The 21868-nt window shown below is 50.4% G+C and overlaps 2 protein-coding genes across 2 annotated transcripts in view; both read left to right on the forward strand.

The window, feature by feature from the left end:
* Nucleotides 1-21868, forward strand: part of FAM189A1 (family with sequence similarity 189 member A1) — a 56203-nt gene that overhangs the window by 14892 nt on the left and 19443 nt on the right. Inside the window, exon 3 of the mRNA XM_016154886.2 lies at nucleotides 19277-19387. Coding sequence (XP_016010372.2) covers nucleotides 19277-19387 — 111 coding nt within the window. The remainder of the gene's footprint in view (nucleotides 1-19276; nucleotides 19388-21868) is intronic.
* On the forward strand, nucleotides 11617-13104 carry NSMCE3 (NSE3 homolog, SMC5-SMC6 complex component). The gene has a single exon (XM_016154888.2). The coding sequence runs from the start codon at nucleotides 11690-11692 to the stop codon at nucleotides 12566-12568; it is 879 nt and encodes a 292-aa protein (XP_016010374.1). The 5' UTR covers nucleotides 11617-11689; the 3' UTR covers nucleotides 12569-13104.

Genomic DNA, 21868 nt, shown 5'->3' on the forward strand with positions numbered 1-21868 from the left:
GTGCAGACGCGGCCAGAGCTGCAGAGCTGTGAGCAGCAAACGCCGAGACACTGTAAGAGGGGACGTGGTTGCCAGTCAGAACTTAACGCCCGAGAAATGAGTCGTACGGGGGTCGATACACGAGGGGCAAAGGGAGGCGACGCCCTGGGGAGCCCCTCGGCGCTCCGGCCCCGCACGGCCATGTCCAGACGCCGCGGCCAGGGACGCTGCCCGCAGGTCACAGGCCACCCCGCGTGGCCGGGCGGAGACGTCTAGACCTGTCCGCTCTCGACGGCCCGCGCCTTTCGCCGCGTCCTGCCTTTTGCACCGAGGCCAGGGGCGGGGGCGGGGCCGGAGGGACAGGTGCTGGTTCCCACGGCATCTGACCGTGAGCGTGGGCTGCGGCCGGGCGTCGCGTGGCGTGGAGCGGGCCCCTCGCCCGCCGGCCAGCACCACCGCGTCCGCGGGACGCAGACGCGGAGCAGGCTGCGCGCGTCCGAGGGAAGCCCGGCTGCAGAAGCTCCGGGAGGGCGGGGGCCAGCCGCCGAGCCCCCCGCAGCCCCCCGCAGCCTCCCGCGGCTGCTCGCTGGCCTTCGGAGCAGCCCAGCCTGAGCCGGAGCATTTCCGACCCGGGGCTGCACGGCCCTGCCCGCCCAGGGGGCAGCTTTGTGCGCACGTCCTTGCGGGCCCAGTAACTGGCTCCGTGACCCCAAGGGCCACGTGGACTCTGTGCCGACCGTGACCCAAACTCCTGTGCTCGTGGTCTGGACAAAGGGGAGCCAGCCGTCAGGGCAAGAGGACCTGTGTCTCCTGGTGCCCATGGAGTGAGTGGGCTGTCCTGGTGGCTGTCCCACCCCGAGGAGGGACAGGGTGACCCCTTAACGGAGAGCGGGGAGCACAGCGCCCAGCGACACACCCGCTATGTGCTTTGCTATTTCGACAGCTTCACTCCCTGTTAATGACAAGTCTTGCGAATTTCACAGCTTTCAGTTTATCAAAGCATGTCAAAGCACCTGTCACTCACAGGAAACGGAGACTCCCGTGTCGTCTCCTCTTGACAAGTCTTGTCTGACGCCCACCTTAGGAGTCCTGCCTCTCCCCAAAGCCCCCCCACCCCCCGACGGACTTCCTTCTGTTTGGAGTCTGCATGTTCTCCTAATAGAAAAGAGTCATTAAGGAAAAAATGTCTAATATGCTGAGGTAGCTCTAATAGAAGAAAAGTAATAAATGCAGTGTGTCTCGATTCAAAGGCACATTTTTTTTTTTCGGAGAAGAGGCAATTACTGTTATAAAGATAGAACATTAGACAAATTATTATGGCTGAGGAGTGTGTGATCTGTCTGTCTGTGGCACAGTTAATTTTAAAAGTATTACTGAGCATACAAATCATAAGACTAAAATGCTGAACCATGCTAATTGAAAGTGAATTTAATATGCTGCTCTGAGGAGCTGTCTGGACTCACCCAGCTTTAAAAAGTTGTGACTTATAGGCTATTAGTTATCAGATTTTCTTTCAAATGCCCAACCTCTTTTAATGAAGAATATTACTCACGGGCCTTGTCTTTGATCCCTGAATACTTCTACGCTATAAAATAAGTAATGGCAATGTTGGAACATTCATATTTTACCCTGATTATTAGGTGCCTTGAAGAAAATTGTTATAGGTTTCGGTATTTATTAAAATATAAAAATTCTGATAGGGAATGAAAGAATGCAGAAGTTTCGAATTGCATCGTTCCGCTGTATTCACGTCGTGTGGTTCGACTGTCGATAGAAAAGTTGACATTGGTTGCAGATAGCGCTGTCTAGATGACGCGACCTAATGACTCAGAAGTTCTCAGGGTCACTTACACTGGCTCCTCGCAGACTGACTTCAGGAGGAAGAAAGAAACCATCTGCCTGTCTTACACAGGTGGCGTTGCCAAGCGCAGGTCTTGGTGTTGTACCCGCTGTGAGTGACAGCCGTGGATGACAGGAAGCCTGGGAGATGTGGGGAGGTAGCAGAAAACCCCCAGGCTCCGGTCCCCCACACACACCGTGGCCTCATCTTTTTCTTCACAGTTTTCCACTCTGCGATTCATAGTAACATCGTCCGTGCAGCTCTGTTTCTGTCCGTCTCTAATTTTCATCTCTTCTTGCTCTGTTTGGATTTTATGTTCCTTTTTTTTTTTTTTTTTTTAAATTTATGCCTACAGCACCTAGTCTTCCTAGGTGGTCTCCCATCCATATATGAACCAGGATCAGCCTCGTTGGGGGTGGCATGGCTGTAGACCACAGACCATGGCTTCTCTGGGGCGTGAACCCAGGACCTTCTGCATGTAAAGCAGATGTGCTGACCGCTGCACTATGGAACCACGTCCTTGGATTTTATATTCTTAAGCACATTAGTGTTCATTATTTGTGGATCACATCGCTTAATTAACGTAAAGCGGTCTTGTCCCGATTAAATGTTTCATTGTCTTGAACTCTGCTTCGTCTGCACTTAAAGCGCCATCCTCGTTTTCCTTCTGTTCGAGTTTGCCCCATCTCTTTGCCTGTTTTTCTTTAATTTCTCTATGATCTTTTCTTTCAGGTATGTCTCTTATGCAAGTCAATTTTCTTAGGGTACCTTTATTATGAAATCTGTTCTTTATGAATTATGTCAGTTATTCTTTTCATCTTTCTGTTTTTACATGTCTCATCGATACTTCTGATTTTTATTCTGTTTTTCCCCCCTAAAAATACTACATTCAGTGTGCTTAATTTTATGTAAGTCTTTAAAAGCCGAATACCTAGGTTTTTTTATCCTACTGGCAAGTACGTTTAAAATATATTTCACCATTTCAGTTTTAAACTATGAAATATGTATTAATAAAGTAAAATGTTGTTAAACTTTAATACACGGCACTTAAAGCTTGGAATGTAGTAAAGTTATGACGCACAACCCCAGCTGTCACCCTGAGAAGAGCTGGTCACCCACACGGAGCCCCAAGTTCATCGTTCCCTGACCATGTATGTACTTGTCCCTCGATGATGTATGACTTTTACTTGCTTTTGAACTTCATGTAAGCAGATCACACTCTGTTCTTCTATGACTGGCTTTCCTCTTGCAGCCAGACATTCGTGGCTCGTGCGCGTGGCGCTGGGTCCGCCACCTCCACTGCGGATACAGTGTCTGCCACATGACCGGCCGGCGGCCGGGCAGCTGCTCCCTGAACTGAGCCGCCGCGAAGGTTTGACGCCAGCTTCGTGTCTGACGCGCGTTCCGGGCCCGGGCGGTGGCGCGGGCGCCCCGCGCTGTCTGCTTGTCCCCCCGAACTCCGCGGGCGTGGCGGGGGCGTGGCCGCGTCCCTGGCGCGTTTGCCTTCTGCTCCTTCCCGGCGAACCGGCCCTTTGCTTCCTCTTCTGCTACACGTGGGCTTATGTGCTTCGCCCATTTTTACCGCTTTGTATTTTTCTTATTTGTGAGAATTCTTTTATTTTGCCTTCTGGAGGCTGCGTGCTAAACACGTGGAAATACCTCTTCCCACGTTTTGACTCATTTCGCTCTCGTCGTGGCCATTTCGATGCATCAGCCCCGTCCCCGCGGTCACGTCCGTGCGTGTGAGCGGAGACCGTTCACGGGGACTCGCCACCTGGGGCGACGGCCTCGCGAAGCCCGGCGCCCCGCGTGGCCCCCCGGCTGCGTGCAGCGCCCCGAGCCCCGCGCGCTCCCGGCCCAGCGCAGCGCTGAGTCACGCGCTGCGGCCTGGGGCGGGCCAAGCGGGGGCGTCAGGGCAGCGTGGGTCCCCAGACAGCACGGCTGGCTTAGGGAGCTGCCGGGGCGGCCTGACCTGCGGACCCTCCCCCCCGCCCCGGCGGCCCACGCGTTTCTCCGTGATTCTTTAGGTAACAGTTATTTCATTGCAGCAGGATTTTTAGAAATTTTAGTTCCATTTTAAAATGAAGTCCCAAGTCACTTTGTGCTTCTGTGTATGGATGTAAGATATAATAACGCCTTCATGTAGGAAAAAAGACAAAAATGATCTAAATTTCAAAATTAAGAAACCGCATGTAAGGTGAGAAACGATTCCTTCTCTTAGAAGTCTGAGAACAAGGAGGCCTTCAGATGGCGTGTGTGCGGGGCCAGGCTGAGCCGAATCAGACTTTTCTGGGCACCGTGAATAACTAGTTATAGATAGATTGGGTGCAGATCAGAAGCGATCATTTTAATTCTTGGCATATGGCTTGCAATTCCAATTTACGCCCAGATAAGCTGAGAAAGCCTAGATTTGATCAGAATTTTCACTCAAAGTGTGACTCGTCCCTTTTGGAGTTGGGCCTTTTGTCACTTTTTTTTATGGCCAAGGATTTTCTGAAGTTTACAGCATCTTTTAAGGAAAATGTTTACTAAATAGTGACGCCTCAAGTCTGGGTTCACACGGAATGATAAGCCTTCATTGAGGATGGCAGGAAAGTGACCTAATGAACTTGGGAGTCAGCAGAAATGGCTGTCTGAAGCTCGATTTTCACTTTCATTGTCTTTCATGAAACTGTTCTCTAAGATAAGGAGGGTTTTAGTCAGTGCAGATAGGTGACTTTAAGGGGCTGAATTTGTGGAGAAATGGGCACCAACGCCCTGCCCCCCGTCCCCGCCGATGTCTGTCCCTTCGTCTGCTCTCCGAGGCACCATGGAGAGAGGCAGCGAGCAGCCTGCATCTCTCCTGCCAGGTCCGTGTGTGTGAGATGGACGAACGACGGGTCTGACCCTGGATGGATGGATGGATGGACACAGGCTGTGGAAGCTTGAGACGGGGCTGACGGTTTTTGCAGGGCTCTGAGACTTTTCCGCTCACCGCTGTCTCACGGGTGTGACGTCCTCGGCCCGTGGACAGCCACGGCTGTCATCGTCTATTTTTACTTTTTAACAAATTAGCAGCGTTCCAGGGAACAGACGTTGAGTGGGAGGGGGGAGCAGCTTCCCGGGATAGTAACTGGTTCTCCGTTCCAGAGATCGTCACGGTTTTGGAGCCGTCAGACACGAAAGCTCCGGGGGGCACTGCTGCCGCCTCCGTCCCCCGCTCCATGCACCTGGTGCAGTTTGGGGGTGAAGGGACCTCGCTCTGCTCCCTCAGGGTGGCCGCAGACACGTTTGATTGGAACAGTGTGGCGTTCTTCTACGTGGCCACTCCCCGTCGGTGGCTCTGGGGCCACCGCTGCCGGGTCCTGGACCTCCCTCCCGCAGGCGTGCGTCTGGGCGCAGCCACCTCGCTCGGTGCCCTCCACCCGCGACGCGGGGCCGTCTGGGGCCCGCCAGCAGCCTCACCTGGAGTCCGCACCCCGTCGTCATCGGGGCGGGTCAGCAGCGCAGCCTCAGTCAGTGCCGCTTCTGCAGGTGACAGCCTCGCAGAAGGGCTGGTGACGTAAGAAGTGGCCCCGTCCTGCTGAGGGCGGCGTTGGAAATGTGGTGCAAAGACCGGCCCAGGGGCGGAGGACAGGGCTGGTCACAGGCGCCGCCGGCCGAACCCCTGCAGCTCAGTGGGGAGCGTCTTCCGCTGAGAATCGGAATTCATTTTGGGACATAAATGTAAAACGTTTCTGTGGCCCTGACGGTTGTTCTGGGCGACGACGTTTTCCAGCGCTCACTTTGCTGGTGAGGAGCAGGGCGCTGGTTTTTGTTGAGGGCACGAGGCTCACTCCCGTGGCTGGGCCTAGGGGTCGAATCCTAAGAACCGGACTTTGAGCGTTTGGGGACACTGGGCCTCGGGGCGACTGACGAAGTGGGGCGACAGGCCGAAGCAGCCGCCCTGCCGTGAGGTCCCGTGTGCGCGGTCACCAGGCTGGGGCCAGTTCCCAGAGCCGGGGCCGGCCCCCACCACGTGGTCACGCCAGCCAGCCGCCCCGCCTCGCCCCCCACGTGAAACCCACGCCCCCTCCAAAGCCCCCCGTGCCGTCGGGCACCCAGAGCCTGTGGCACGCGCCGTCCCCGCTCGCCAGCCTTGTGCCGCAGTGCGGCTCCAGCCTGTGGCGCTCGGTGCAGCTCACGGTCGCAGCGGTACGGTGTCCTGGTCCTGCGGCGGTAGGGGTGGGTCCCCAGGGAGACCTCGCACACGGAGTGCACGTCTAAATTACCAATGTACGTTATTTGCGATTTAGAGATCAGATAGGAATGATACGTATCCATTTTTATAGTAGATTTTTCCAAAAATGCAACGAAGAGGTTGGGTGCCTCGTCCGCCTCGCGGGGTGTCGTGTACGTGGCCTGTGACTGATGGGCCCCCTGGGAGGAGCGAACAGGAGGACGACCCCTGGCCGAGCTCGTGGGAAGTTTTCACACCGAGAGGCGATGATCCCGTTCCCACGGCGCCTTCGCTTCCTGTCGGGGTGGGAAGGGGAAGCCCAGGCCAGGCAGTTCCCGTGCACAAAGGCAGAGCATCTGGCTTGCTCTCTCCCTCCAGGGAGGACACATTTTGGGGGGAGCGTTAAATTCATGTGTCTGAATTAACCGAGGAAACCGTTTTTGTTATTGTACAGTAAGATTCCCTATTTCTACCGAACGGGCAGCTTCGGAAGGTCCACCCGGCAACCGGGTCAGCCAAACAGTGGCCCGAACCCCATGGTCAGTGAAGTGACGTCTGGGCTGAATCGTTCTTACATTTCCACGTCTCGCTGTTTCACAACCCTTGCGGGTCGCTCGCGGAGAACCTCATCGTTCTCGGCTGTCACATTTAAGGTACTAAACTCGACTCGGTTCCTGGCGCTCAGCTTTGCGAAGAGATGGCATCAGGCGACAGAGACCACGTGACGGTCTGGGCCGCGGCTGCAGGTGTGCGCGTGGCTGTGTGTGAGTGCCCAGCCTCTGTGCGTGCCAGACAGCGTGTTCGAGCGGTCGCCGCTGGCTTTTAACCGCCACAGACCCTGCCGGTGTCTTTGAAACAGGGGAGAACTCAGCCTTGAGTCACGTAGCGTGAATGCACCTGTGCGCTTGCGCAGACGTCGGCTCTCCTGGATCCAGGTGCGCATCCCTCTGTGAGCACCTCAGGGGGTGTTCACGGCACAGGGGGGCACGTGTCGCTGCGGTGGTCTCTGCTTGGGGGGAGAGGTTCGAAGGGGTTGGGTCACAGCGCCCACGAATGACGATGGCCTCGCTGATTTTGCCCTTGTCGCAAAAGTATCCCGGGGCCGGGGCAGTCGCTGCAGCCTCTGCAGCTGCCGCAGCCGCCTGCCTTGGATGTCTGCAGCACAGGACGCCAGCGGTCAGAGTCACTGGTCCCAGCAGTTGGCCGGGGCAGCCAGGGGTGCGGCCCAGGCCTCCGAGCGCTTCTCCCACGCGCGCCCGGCTTCCCACGGGGAGGGGCTGCACGTGTCACGCCTCTCGCAGCGGGAGAGTCGCCCGATGCAGCCCGGCCTTCGCGCGGCAGCCGGGCCGCGGCCTGACCGACGTAGGGCCGTCTCCCGGGCCCGGACACCGCTGCGTTCCGCCGTCCGTGCTGCACAGAGACGCCGTTAGTCGCTGGAGGACACGCGGACGCGCCTCGGGCGGCCATGGCAGCTGGCTGTGTGACACCGTCGCCCCCATCTCATTTTGACTTTTTAAGTAAAAATCCTTTTTGTCGGTAGTGGTGCGGAGCGTCGCCTGGTGGGGCTCGTTGCTGTTCCTGGTCTCTCTGTTCCGTCTCCTCCTTCCGCAGGGGCGCTTGCCGGGGGCCCTCGGCTGGGCCTTCTTTGGGTCCTGCTTTTGGAAACAGCTTATTGAGGGCGGTCACCTGTGTAAAGGACGCGGTTCGGTGCTCAGCAGCCAGTCACGTAGCTTCCCTCTTTACCCCACTTTATGCCGGTTTCAGTCGCCCCAGAAGCCGCACGTCTAGCAGCCGCTCCCCACGCCAGCCCCAGCTGTCGGCCCCTCGCCTGCAGCCTTCGCCCGCTCTGGGCGTCTCGTGTAACTAGCACTGCACGGCACGCGGTCGCTTACTTAGCATGATGTTTTTGGGGTGCGTCCGCATCACAGCAAGCGTTAGCACTTCCTTCTCCATCTGTGGGGTACCACATCGGTTACCCACCAGTGAGCATGCACTCGCCTTGTTTCTACCCTGTGGCCTGTCTCTGCCTTGGCTTCCCTGAGTGTGAGCTCTGTCCAGTGTCCTTTAAGGGGCCCTGGCCCCGTGAGTCTAGCAGGAAAGCAGGTCTGTCACCTGTATGGTGTGGCCAGCGGGGAAAGGCTTTGGGTTAAATACGACAATACAGCTAGTCTGGGAGAGCGGAGGATTCAGAGCACATTCTGAGTCGTCCGAAGCCCTTTCTGCTGAGGCAAATCCCCGGATTAGCCCCTGTGGACTTCCTGTGTGGAAAAAGACTCCCTCACGATTTCCTCCTTGCCCTCATTGTCAGCAAGCAGTAGTAAGGACACGCTTCAGCCACAGAACACGGCCAAGGGCCATAACCGCCACGCCTCTCCCTGGTCCCAGAGCCCCGACAGGTGACACCAGCATGCCTGGCTGCAGTGCTCTGAAGTGCTCTCTCCCCCAGCTCCCTCTTACCCCCTGCACAACGGGGGTGCCCTCCATTTAGCCAGAATTCCTTCAGCTGCAGGGGAGGGGCACCAAGTGGAAGCCAGCGAGGCAAAAGGTTTGCCTAGATCCAGGAACTAGTCATCCCAGGAGTTCGGCCGTGAACTAGGGCTCTGGGAAGTCAGCTGGCATCCGGGCTGCTGCTCCATCTCTTAGATCCTGAGTCGGTTGGCTGCACCACGATTCAGACAATTCGCCGTAGGCGGGGCTGCTGGGCTGACATCGCCCTTCAGCGTGTTAGCTCAGGGAGAAGAGGGTGCTGGCTGGACCCCTGAAGCCGAATCTGTGGCCGGCCTGAAGGGAATCGGGGCTGTCACCAAGGTCCCCTAGAGACAGGGGAGGGGAGGCAGCTGGCAGAGGGAAAGGGTGCAGAACGAGAAAACCACGATCAGACCTTGTGTTTATAATTTCCAAGTAAATCACCTTAATGATTTCCCTAAGTGAGTAATCAGAAGGAAAAGGTTTCTTGGAGAACCTAACAGGCTCTGGGCCAAGGGGCTGCAGTGCTTGCAAAGCTCCGCGTTAAGCCCCAGCGTCCCCTCCCGCCTGCCAAGGGCAGCTCCGCGGCCACTTACATCCCTTCCCGAGGGACAGTGTGTCATTAGGTAGTCCCGTCACGTGGTTTAACCAGGATGGGTCTTTGTTAGGACACAGGGTTTTATGGCAGCCGTTAAACTCCAGATCGATGCCCCTGCCACCCACTCCCTGGCCGGCACGCCTCATGCTCTCCCACTTCCTCCCACGGGAGAGGCCACGAGGGGCCCGGCGCATGGCTGCATACTTTTATCACCGCTTCTTGCCAAAAAGCCCTTACTTGGTATATACCCAGGGTTGCCACCAAATTTAAAACCTGTCCCTGGTTCCACAAGAAATACCAGGGAATGAAGAGACTCCAGTAGGTGATAAAGGTGATTAGGGCTTCTTGGCAGGCATTTGCTACCCAGATGAAGTAAAGCCATTAATTACTTAGGGACAGCTAACGAGCATTGGTAATGGGCATTTATTTGTTTGGTGCAGTTAAATCTTAGCATAGTTTTTGCCTCAATTTTTTTCTTTTGCGTCTAGTAATAGAAGTATTAAGGTCATTGAGATAAAGTGAAAATGTTTTCCTTTTTTTGTCCATGTCTTTATTACTTCACTGACTGAATAAACGTCACAAATTACACTGAATTTAATGAAAATTTGAATGTTCATGACTGCTATGGCATCATATTTTTTTCATTTATCTCCCAAAGCAAGAAAATAAACATTGAATTTCATATTTAAAAGGAAGTAACTTTAATAGCACTGTGATACATTTTCTTTTTCTGATTTTCGTGTGCATGTATGGTTCGCTGCAGGGTAGTCTTAAAATATGTTCCTTAAATGCCCTGGAAAGAAGCAAGTCATCAGCTACCCTGTCCCAGCCCATATTCAGTACTTGGCAAACCTATCTCAGTCTCCTGAAGCCCGGATTAGGGATCGTGTCTTGTTTAGAAACAGAAAGGAGTGTGAGCTTCCCAGAGTCATACAGGTAATCTAGGTCCATCAACTAACTCCCAAACCTGTCCTTTTTCAAGGACACCACGCCTGTGTTCTTTCATCTTATTTTCCATTCCTCTGTGATCTCTTGGTAATTTTTATTTATTTATTTTTATTCGGTACAATCGATTCCCTTCTGGAGGGACTTTTTGCAGAATTCACCACTGCGAGAGGTTTCTTTAAACTTGAGTTCAAATTTTTATTTGCAAGGAAACTAAAGCAGATGAATTTTCTCACGGTAAAAAAAAGAATGCCTTGATGTATATTTTTTTTCTTAGGAGGCTTCTGTCTTTAAGATTGATGCTTTAAAAAAAAAAAAAAAACTGATGCTTGAGGATAGCCAGATCCTGTACAGAACAGAAACTCACAGTTTGCCGGATTTTAGCAAGCATACTTGCACCATAACATGGAATATCATTTTGCTTTTAGGAGTCCTGCTCTAGTGCATTTTCATATTGAATTATAAACAAAAATTTTATGCTATTTAATGAAATTTTTAATAGGATTGTGTTTTGATGCTATTATTCAAATATAATGTGTTTTGAATTGCTTTGACTACATTTTCATTAAAGAGGAACTCAATTTGCTTTGGTTCTTTTAAGAGTTCACCCACTTCCTGGGAAGCTTTAAAAAGACCGTAAGTAGAAAAGGAACACGTCTGCTGAGAGCAGCAGATGCACATAGTCTGAGTTAATGAACCGGCTCATGTTGGCTATTAAGAGTTCCGCAATCAAAAAAATATATCAAGTGCACACGTCACATCATGAGGGATGACACCCCGGGGTTCTCTTTTTCTCATCGAGCCCTAAAGCTGATATTCTAAGAATTGAGAAATGTAAGAGATTCACATTATTGCAGTTCTTGATGATCAGTGATGCCCCAAATTAAATGGTAATCTCCAGAGAGCACGTGTCTGCTTGTAGCATCCTTCTTATCCATTTCTGCTAAAACTGTGCTCGTGGGCCTCAGGCCGTTTACATGATCACGCGCTTTGCAAGAGATCAACTCATCTGGCCAAGCAAAAAACAGGTCACTGCAACGTGCTTTATGTGGTCGCCTGGTCGCAGTCGTCTAGGTAGCTGATGGGAGTTGAATGCAAAAATATAAATATACTGAAAAGCCAGGGAAAGTCCTGCTTGCGAGGCCAGCCCGCTTTACTAAGCATTCGTTTTTAATCGACTCTGAGGGGCATTAAAGAAACTGGTGGCAAACGCGACGGTTTGAGCGTGAACGAGGGGACGGGGGCGCGGGCACAGCAACCTGGGCGTCCTCTGGGTGTTCACGCCCCGCTTTGTGTAGAAGGCAGGCCTTTGCTTCACTGTCTCTTACCTCCCTCTTCACCTGACTTTTCTCCCACGTGCATCGTGCTGGCTTCAGCCACAAATATTCGCGATTTTAACACTCCCCGCACGCCCTTCCCTGTAGCACCTGCCTAAATCCGCGCAGCCCTTCCCTGCAGCCTGATAAAAACCGCAGCGGCGCCCCGCACATGCGCACAAACCCGCCGTGGCCGCGACCCGGCGCCCCCGTGACGTCACGCGCAGCCTCCGCCGACGCAGCGCGCGTTTCTATGACGCAAGACGCGCCGCGCGCCGCTTTCCTGTCCGCGCTGCCCGTTGCCGAGAGCGCCCGCCCGCGCCCGCCGAGCTCTCGGCGCCGGGGCCATGTCGCAGAAGCCCAGGAGCCGCGGCCGCCCCAGCGCGCTGACCGACCGGGACTGCGGCCGCGGCGGCGTCGCAGAGGAGGCCCCGAGCACCTCGCGCGGCGCGGGCGGCTCGCAGGGCGCGCGGCGCGCCGAGGCCGCGGCGGCGGCGGCGGGGCCCCGCTCCCAGAAGCAGCTGGAGCTGAAGGTGGCCGAGCTGGTGCAGTTCCTCCTGATCAAGGACCAGAAGAAGATCCCCATCAAGCGCAGCGACATGCTGAAGCACGTCGTCGGCGACTACCGCGATGTGTTCGCCGAGCTGCTCCGCCTGGCGGCCGAGCGCCTCGAGTACGTGTTCGGGTACCGGCTGGCCGAGCTGGAGCCCAAGAGCCACACGTACATCCTGGTCAACACGCTGGAGCCGGTGGAGGCGGACGCCGAGGTGCGCGGCGACCAGGGCACGCCCACCACCGGCCTGCTCATGACGCTGCTGGGGCTCATCTTCATGAAGGGCAACGCCGTGAAGGAGACCGAGGTCTGGGACTTCCTGCGTCGCCTGGGGGTGCACCCCACGAAGAAGCACCTGATCTTCGGGGACCCGAAGAAACTCATCACCGAAGACTTCGTGCGCCAGCGGTACCTGGACTACCGGCGCCTCCCGCACACCGACCCCGTGGACTACGAGTTCCAGTGGGGCCCGCGGGCCAGCCTGGAGACCAGCAAGATGAAGGTCCTCAAGTTCGTGGCCAAAGTGCACAACCAAGACCCCAAGGACTGGCCGGCGCAGTACTGCGAGGCCCTGGCCGACGAAGAGGCCAGGCGCGGGCCACGGCCTGGGGCCGCCGCCCCTGCCCCCGCGGCCCCGGCGGCGGAGGGGGCGCGCGCCAAAGGCGCGGGGTGAAGAGCTGGGGTGGGGGGTGCCGTCGAGGGTGTGCTTGCACGCGCGCGCTTTCTCTACTACACGGCATTAGTTTCCAGTGTTACATTTATACAAATATTAGGGGAGGATTTGTTTGGATTTGTGTTACTGTCTGTATTATTTGGTATAAAAACTTAGCTAGCTTTATAAAGCGAATTGGAAAACTCTGTGTCCTGATGTGGAGCACATGTCTAAGAAAACAGGTCGGTAAATTGTTTTGTTGCCAGGAAAACGCGGAGTGGCTGTCTTCTGGCAGCTTAACGTCCTTATCCCATGTAAGGGAAGGACAGCCCTTAGAAAGTAAAAGAAACGTAATTGCCCATATCCTTTCTTGCCTTAACATGCCCGTTTTACAGTTATGTGTTTTCCGTGTCTATACGTGTTCGCATCGTTCTGAGCCATGTACATATGTTTTTTTTACATTCGTAATATTTACTCAGCTCTGGCTAACCCTTTTCTCCCACTTGGTTTTCCTTTTTGCTACCGTTAAAATAAATACTGTATCTTCGAAGCAGTAATGAATTGCACATTTTTTAAATGGTGAGTCGTGAGAAATTAATTTCACAACTCAAAAGCAGCGTCTTAAAAGACAGTTTTTGCTACATATAAAGGTAAGTGTTTTGTAGAAGTCACTTTACTTTTCTGGGCGCATGCAGATTGGATCCTGATGTGCAATGTATTTCTTACTGTGGGTCACCAGAAACTTGATCAAGCTTAGTGATTAACTGTGCCTTCTTGGGGTTCACACTTCCTGGCTTCAGATCCTTGCTCCACCTAACTATAAATTTTCGACAGGTTACTTAACTTGCTTCCAGACATCTCACCTGTAGAATGGGCTGGTGACACCTGTGTGACGGGTGCCCACGTGAAGGTCAGATGCTGAAGTATGTGTGAGGTGCTCCGCCCTCTGCCTGGCGTGGAGGCTTTGTTTTTGTTCTCTAAAATTTGACAGTATTTTTCTAGTCTTATTCTTGTGTGGTGGGTTTTGAGGTTAGCAAACTGAATTATGGCTCATGCCATGTCACCATGGTGATTTGAGGGGTAGCCTTGACGCTCTCTGAATCTTCTCTACTACTGCATCACAATTTGTCATGGGGTAAATGGGCCTGCGGCAGAGACCCCTGGGGTCAGTGCTCGTTGGCGCCTCTGGCAAACTGCGGGGCCTATAAGAAGTTCAACAAACAATTACCCAGTGGGTGACCAAGTTTCGTGGGGAGGTACAGCGAGTTAACCATGAAACAAGGTAAGTACGTCGACTCACAAAAAAGGCTTGATCAACACCATCGTCTAGAAACGTCACCTGGAGGACCCTGGTGGCTATGAGGTGGCATGGAGGGACATGGCAGGTGCCGGGTTTACTCCCTTCTGCTGGAGTTTGCATTTATTTCCTCAGTGGAGTGTAGCTGCTCCATGGCGTTGCATGTTAGTGCTAAGCATCCTGCTGGCTGGTCCCCTTCCCTCACTGGCTGCCTCCCCTCCGCTGTGTCTAATTCTGACATTCTCGTCTTCATGGTGAAGATGATCGTCACTCAGCACCCACACACTACCTGAGGCAAATGCTCTCCCACGTTTTCCTCAGGGAGATGCTAACGATTCACTGTCCACAACTTACCATTTTGTTTCCGATTTTAAAAGATACTACAGGCTAGATCAAGCCCTTGTGTCTTCTCAGCCTTCCCAGGGGAGTCAAAAGATGGTAGGTATCCTGCTATCATGTGATTTAATACTTTTCCTGTACATGTTTACACACATGAACAGCAACACGTAGTATTTTGTGAGCTTTTACGGCTTAGGTAAGTGGTTTGCAACTTGCTGTTTTACCATCGTTTTTGAGACTGAGCCACGTAGACCTCGTTCATTTTAATTGTCTTTTTATGGGGGGACCGTAGGTTTGTTTATCCATTCCCTGATGGGCAGACAGGTCCTTTCAAAGGTTTCACACTCTGCGGGGAGCCTGCAGCGCTTCCTAGGGCACCTGTCAGTTTCCCCAGCCAGGAGCAGCAGCCAGGCCGCCAGCGAGTCAGCGTCCTTTCTCACTGACCCACCCTCCCGTGGGTGAAAATTGGGCCTTTCCAGCCATTCTGTGGCTGTGACGTTTACTGTAGTATAACTCGCACCTCTTGCTTGCCGGCGACGTTAAGCATCTTTTGTGCTCTCTCTCTTTTTTTTTTTTTCATTACGTTTTATATCTGTTAGAACTTTTTGATTTTTATTGGTTTGTAAGATTTCTTTATATGTTCCACATATCTAGTGCACATACCTTCTCACATTTTTACTATTTTTTGTCATTCAGATGATTTGATTTTAATGTGTCAAAATCATCAGTGCTTTAAGAGCTGTGTTTTCTCTAAGTGCGTTAAAGAGTTCTCCGTAATTCTGATGTTATAAAGATATTTTCTAGTATTCTAAGTGTTCAAAACTCGGACTTTCGCAGTTATGCTTTTAATCTGTTTTTGTGTCTGATGTGAGGTATGGGTATAACTCTTGTATTTTTCCCAGCACTGCTTTTTTTATAGATTATCCTTTCCACACTGATTTTTATTATAACCCTTATTATAGAGCAGTATCTCATGAATAAAATTTCAGCTAGCGGTTCAGCGGTTTACTGGCTGTTCATCTGCCGATACCGTGCCATGGCCCCGTAACACTGCAACACGTGGCTTTCATTTCTAGTCGCTACGCCGTTCAGTTCAGCCTCGCACCGCCTGGAACAGCAGCGGGTGCTCCTGCTCCTTGCTCCCGATCTTAAAGGGAGTGATTGTTAAAGCTCCACATTAAGCGCATCTTTTTTTTTTTTTTTTTTTTTTTTTTTGCTGCTAGTTCTGCCCCCGTTGGGTTATTTAATTTCCCTCCTGTCCCCTCCGTCCCCGCCTCCCCAACACAGTGCGAGGATTTCCCTGGACCGTTCGCGCGCGTCCGGGTACCGTGCATCTTCAGTCCCTTCAGCCCGCAGACGGGCCCTGCTCCCTCCGTGAGGTCGTGAGCATGCCGGGCGAGGGGCGCAGGCCCGCAGGCCCGCAGGCCAGCCCTCCGCTGCGGTTTGTCCGCTCGCTCTTTGTCGTGAGGTTAGAGTTATGCGTCTGGCAGGGACGTCACAGAAAGGATGTGCTGTCTTTCCGGATCCTGTGGGTGGTGTCTGGAGCCATTCTGAGAAGCCATTATGAGGCACTGAAGAAGTCACGTAGCTAAAAGCCATGGTATGGCTGGTGAGTTTAAAACAATGGTCACCTTGGTAAGCCTCATGAAGTCACCTTTTAAGGTCATGGAATGTTATACTACCATGGAAACAAGAACATGTAGGATCTTATGTAATTGACAAGCATCGTCATAGATATGTATGGCGTGCTTTGCTATGGTAACGTGGTGATTGATTATGGTATTCAAAAATCACATAAAAAGGCTATGCTAAATAAACTGGGGGCCACAGCTCTGACTGTATGCCCTCCCGGAAAGATCTTTTCTGTCTTCTCTTTTTTCCCTTAGGCTTCACCCCCCTCTTTCAGGTACTGATCGACTTTAGCCGGCTGGCTCCGGCAGGATGGCATGGGCTTTCTGTTTGCCCTGTTATTTTGTAACTTTGGTCACTGTGATTAAGGTGGCTTTCTACCTCCTCTCCACTGCGAAGTTTTCCATTTTTTCCTTTGTAATAAACAAGTAATCTGTGTGGAGACGACGCACTGAGGCTTTATAAATGCTGTACTCGCCAATTTTCGATGTATTTGTTTACCTGTGTAGACTCATGGGTTGTAACCTTTTACTGCCATTTATTTTGATGCCCACCTTGTCCCTTTGGCCGGCGGAGCCTCCCAAGCTGGCGTTTGTGTCTCCAACGTTCCCCCGCCGTTCTTTGGGCTCCTCCTTCCTCTCTGGCACGAAAAGATCAGTCGGCCTTCGCAGTCGGCCTTCGCATGAGCTCTCCCTGCCCCAGACGCGCACTCAGCCGTCTCTCCGGGGTCCCGGTTCCCCTCGGTGGAATTCGGGATTCGGAAACAAGGTTGCTGGCTTTGCTCGCGCCTTCTGCCTGCTGCGTGACACAGCTCGGGATGTCTGTCTGTCTGTCCCCTGTCACCTCCCGACACTGAGACTATGGCGATAGCTTGCCCATTCCAACGCCACGGTGTGTGTTCGCGTTTCCCGCCTTTCTGCATCTGCACCATCGTCTGCAACAGTAAGAGATTCCGCCCCTGTTGTCCTTATAATATTTACCTTCTCGCCGCCCCCCCCCCCCCATAATGACCAGGCTCCTACCCTGGCTGCCATGCCCTCCCTCCCATGGTGGGGCTGCCCCGCTGGGCACACACCCTCCCACACACACACTGTCATACACACACATTCAAACACACACACACCTCTTTGTGTTAGACTTGACGGCGTTAGCACCGAATTAATTGTTCAAGAACTGGAAGACATTCTAATTTCATAAATGAGTTGGGGAGTTTGTCTTTTGCCCTGTTAAATAAGAATTAAGTGTTTTTAAAGGTTTGGGAAAAACCTTGCCCTTGACAGGCTCTGGGCCGGGGTTGTTTTTGGTGGGCATTTTTTTAACTACTGATTTTATTTCCTTAGCAGCATGTCCACGTTTTCTCTCTTCAGATTAGTTTTGGTCACTTGTATTTTCTAGAAAGTGTTTTTTCATCTACTTTCTGATGTATTAAAATTCTTTCACTTAAAATCTGTTACATATTCACTTATATCCGCTTTTGTGTTTTCCGTGTTATTTTTGCTTTTTCCTAGAGCTATTTTTGCCCAGTTTTTTTTTTTTAATGTTTATTTTTAAAAATATGAGTTAGGATTCCCTAGCATCCCTCCTCCAGAGGTAACGAGTGCGGTCATGCGTGTTTCAGGGGTGTGTGTGTTTCAGGCACCATGAACCATAATCTCAAACACATTTGAGATGTTTCGATCGCTGGAGTCATGAGCAAGAGAGTCGATGTGAGTTGATGCGACTCGGGTAGACTCTGAAAGCTCCCTTACTTCCTAGTGGGGCGGGGGAGGGGGGGGCAGGACATTCCAAGGTCATCACACCTTTCCCACCCCAGACCGGAATCAGCCCTGTCCTCAGGAAGCCCGGGTGGGGGTGGAGAGGGAGGTAGATGGGGTAAAAGGCTCAAATACGTGGTGACAGAAAGAAATCTACCTACAGGAGGTGAACACGGAGTGTAAATATATATATGCCTTACTGTTGAAGTGGACAGCTGAAACTTACTGCATGTCATTAACCAAAGTCACCATAAAAAAATAAAATAATTAATTTTAAAAATATGGCTTGTAAGACTTTGAGTTGTAAAATAGCTTAAAGACAATGAAGGCACAAATACTCCAGGGCTCATCAGGCAGGGCCGCCAGTAAATTTTTTTTTTTCGTTTCAAAGTCTTTAATAAGTTTTCATGACACTCCTAACTCTTCATTATATTAATCTTAAAGATTATTTTTGATCAAAAAAAAAAAGTTTTGTTTCATTAGAACCTGAGTTTATTTTGTTAATCTAGCACCGTATCTAATTATTTTGAAATCTGGAAAATAAACAAAGACTCTAACATATATCCTCCTTTTCCTTTAACTAACTGTCCCCTAGGGTCACGAAACAGTTGATGCGGAAGGTATCCTTCTAAATATTGACACCTGGGAGTAAAAAAAAAGAAGAAATAGTTAAACTAGCACTGTTTTGGAAATCCTCATGAATTAATGGGTCTAAGCAATCATCAAAAATGCCTGCTAACGTTATAGAAGCAGAGATATCATTTACCTTCTATGTGACTGAATTTGATTAAACCAGTAGATCTAAATTACAAGAAATTACCAAATTATAAGAAACGTAGAGGATGGAGATTCAGTCAGTGATAGGAGACCATCAGCAAAGTTCAGTCTGTAGGAAACGATGTGACAAATGAACTGGTGTTTTCAACAAATCTCAAGAAAGAAAAGAATGGAGGGAAAAACCCTTAAATCAAAAACTAAGGTTCAGAACGCCTTGCACTTTTTAGAACTCCTATGTATCCTGTGTAACCCGGTTCAAAGTATGAAATAATGTGAGACGATTCAGGAAATGTGGTTTCTGAATATTTGCCTGTTACGAGTTATCATAAAGGCGAAGGCAGTATTTGGTTATGCTTTCAAAAAGTCTTAATTTAGAGAAATAGACACTTACACTTTCAAGATGAAATCATATGATGTCTGATGTTTGCTGCAAAATAATCTGGGCAGTTGCCCCTGAGTTGATTAATTGTCGAGGGTGGGGGGCGAGTACCTGGCGCCTCGTACACGATAATCTCTGGTTTTGCATAGGTATGAAATTTTCCATAAAAAGAAGAAACTTAAAAGCATTCTAATAAATAAACTTCCTTCACTTGATTTTCTTTAGTAATTTATAACTTATTTTTCAGGCTATGTGAAACTATTTTGAGATTCTATAATGTACAGTGTTTTCAAGTTTAGCTCCTAAAATATTTTATAATGTATTTCAAATAAATTCATGGTCACCGGGAATGGCGTTTCAGAGAGTTCACCATTTCTATTTGATTTGAGGAAAAATGAATTTGAAACGTCGAGAAATAACAATTCCCGTTAAAACATATCAATGTGGCTCGTGTAATTATTTGATCAGCTGAAAGCGTTTTTTGCAGCCAAACCGTTTTTCCTTTGCGCTTTTTCCGAGTGAATAATCACCTCTGTTGTTCGGGTCGTCTGCAGATAACCTTCTTCATGCTGCTCTCTGCGGTGTGTGTGATGCTGACGCTGGCTGGGTCCATCCTGTCCTGTCAGAATGCGCAGCTCGTGGACGCCCTGCAAGGTTGCCAGCTGGTGAGTACGACAAGCAGAGCTGTCGGCGAAGGTCGCAGGTGGCGATTCTGCAGGGAAGTAGTCTGAAAACTAATTTTACTGTATCCTTGGATTTATTCTCATGGTTTGTACTTGTCTAGGGCATCAGAGTTGGTTCATTTCTAAGAATTCTAAAGATTAGCACCTGTACTGCGTGTAAACCAGTGACTACCAGCCCGTTTCTGAGGGCCACGGTGTAGAGTTGTCTTCCGGTGAATGTCTTTAGTAAAGATTATATTTCAGCGTTTGTTGCATTGATTTTTCTCTCCACGGAATTTTCAAAAATCAATTTTGTAAGTCGATGGTAAGTGCCGAGATACATATAAGGTTGCTAGCGAATCCATTGGAACAAATTTGTTCTCATTTTTCAACTCGAAAAGAGGATTAGCCTTTAGATCTAGGACGATGGGAGCCGGGGGTGCTGTGTACGTCGTGGGGGGTCACTAGGTGACTCGCTGGGCGGGACCATTACTCCACAGTGTGACTTAGCCCCTGGTATGGCCATAGGCGCACGTGGCCGGAGCAGAAATCCGAGTACTGGGTCACGTTCAGTCGGACTGCGGATAGGTCCCTGCCCGTGGGTGTGGGGACACTGGCATCCGTCCCTTGATCTTGGAGACCAGGCAGAGCCACCTCTTAGAGCCGTGCTCCTGCTCCGCAGGCGCCCATGAACTTGCCCAGCCCGCGGCTGAGATTTCTGAGAGGCTGAGGGCTGTATGGAGTTTACCCAAAGCTTCTGGGTGGCGGGGCCACACCTGTAGTTCTCATGGCCATGCCATTCGGGTGCAGATGGACAGCTAGCTGCTGCTCTCGATGTTCCTCATCCACCAAGGCCAGGAGGTGTCGTGGAAGTTGGCACATTGCGGTGCTGAGACACCTACTGAGTCCCGAAAACCAACCGGGAGAGAGCTGGCTCCTGTTCCCTGCGGCCAGACCGCGCTGAGCAGCCTCCCCATCAAGATGGTGCTCACAGTGTCCGCGCTGTGGGGTGGTGTTCCCATGGCGATGGGGACTCACGCCCGGAGCCGCCTCCATCAGGAAGGGCGCCTTGCCAGCCCTTTACTCCCAGACAGCGTTGCTGTGAGTGTAAAATCCAGCAGCTTACGTGGGATCGGCCTCCAATTTCTGATGCAAGGCCCTGTGTGGGGGAGACTAAGAGACTGGGGTGACGAGAAGCAATAGGTCCAGACCCAAAAGAAAGCCGGGCGCCCATCCTGAGGGCCCGGGTCCCCCCGGTCTTAATCCCAGACCCCGTTTCCCTCTGTCGTGTGCTGCACAAAAGGGTAGGAAAGAAGCGATTTGTGTGTAAATATAAATACAAGTAAATACAGACACAATAAGTTATTCTATATTTCTTTACCTGGTAACTGCCAGTTCATGTTCGTTGTCTATTTTTCTGTTGGGTTTTTTTTTTTCCATAATTGATTTCTAAATGCACTTTCTATACCAAGAACACTCACCATTGTCACGTGTTGTAGATAATAATTTTATGGTTTATTATTTATCTTTTAATTTTTTAAATGATATTCTATGTTGAAATTTTAGGTAGGTCCTTGAGTTCATTTTATTCATTTATCTGTACATTTTTTATCTTTATGATTTTTGGCTTCTCTGTTTTGCCTGGAAAAGATTTTTCACTCCAAGTACTTTCATAATTTTTCCACTTTTCCTGCAGGACTTTAGGGTTTCAATTTTAAAAAATAGCTATATATTTCATAGACCTGGAACTTATTTTGCAATAAATATTATTACATTTTTATTGTTTTTAAAAGTGTACACATGAACCTTCCATATGTCTTTTCGGGCTTGGTGCTAGGTATTTTAAGTATCTTCTTACTTTGGTGAGTGCATTTTTAAGTTATCATTTATCTTAGAAGAGGCCACTAGTAGTGTAGAAGACTTTCAGAAATTGTTTTATTATTTACACTGAACTGTACATGCTGAACCAACTCTTTGGTCCCACAGTTTCTCAGAAGAAACAGTTCTAACACCGTCTCCCACTCTCCGTTAGTTTCACATCTCGTTCTGTGGTCCTGTCTAGTTACGTTGGTTAAAACCATCAAAATAACGTTCGGTATCGGTGGTGGTCCCTCGTCCACTTTTTGTCCCTGAGTTTGATTAGAAGTCCTGAATAAGCTAAGCCTGACGCCAAGAGGTTTCACAGTTATCTTTCGTAATGTTAGGGTAATAAAGTTTGATTTCTATTTTATTATCAGTCTTTTAAAAAATAAAATAGAGGTGAATTTTATCATAGTTTTTTGGACATCTGTTAAAATTGTACATTTTTTACTTCGTTCTGCTAGTATGATAGGTTATATTAAATTACGTGGAGACTGGAATGAAATCTCCACAGTCTTAAAAAATTTTTTTATTAAAAACTTTTGAATGTATATCTTCTCAGTAAAATTGAACTTGGCTTGGCCTTAATTTCACATACCTGAAAACTCTAATTTTATGTGGCTT

The sequence above is a fragment of the Rousettus aegyptiacus genome, unplaced genomic scaffold (assembly GCF_014176215.1).
Source record: "Rousettus aegyptiacus isolate mRouAeg1 unplaced genomic scaffold, mRouAeg1.p scaffold_m13_p_14, whole genome shotgun sequence".
NCBI lineage: Eukaryota > Metazoa > Chordata > Mammalia > Chiroptera > Pteropodidae > Rousettus > Rousettus aegyptiacus.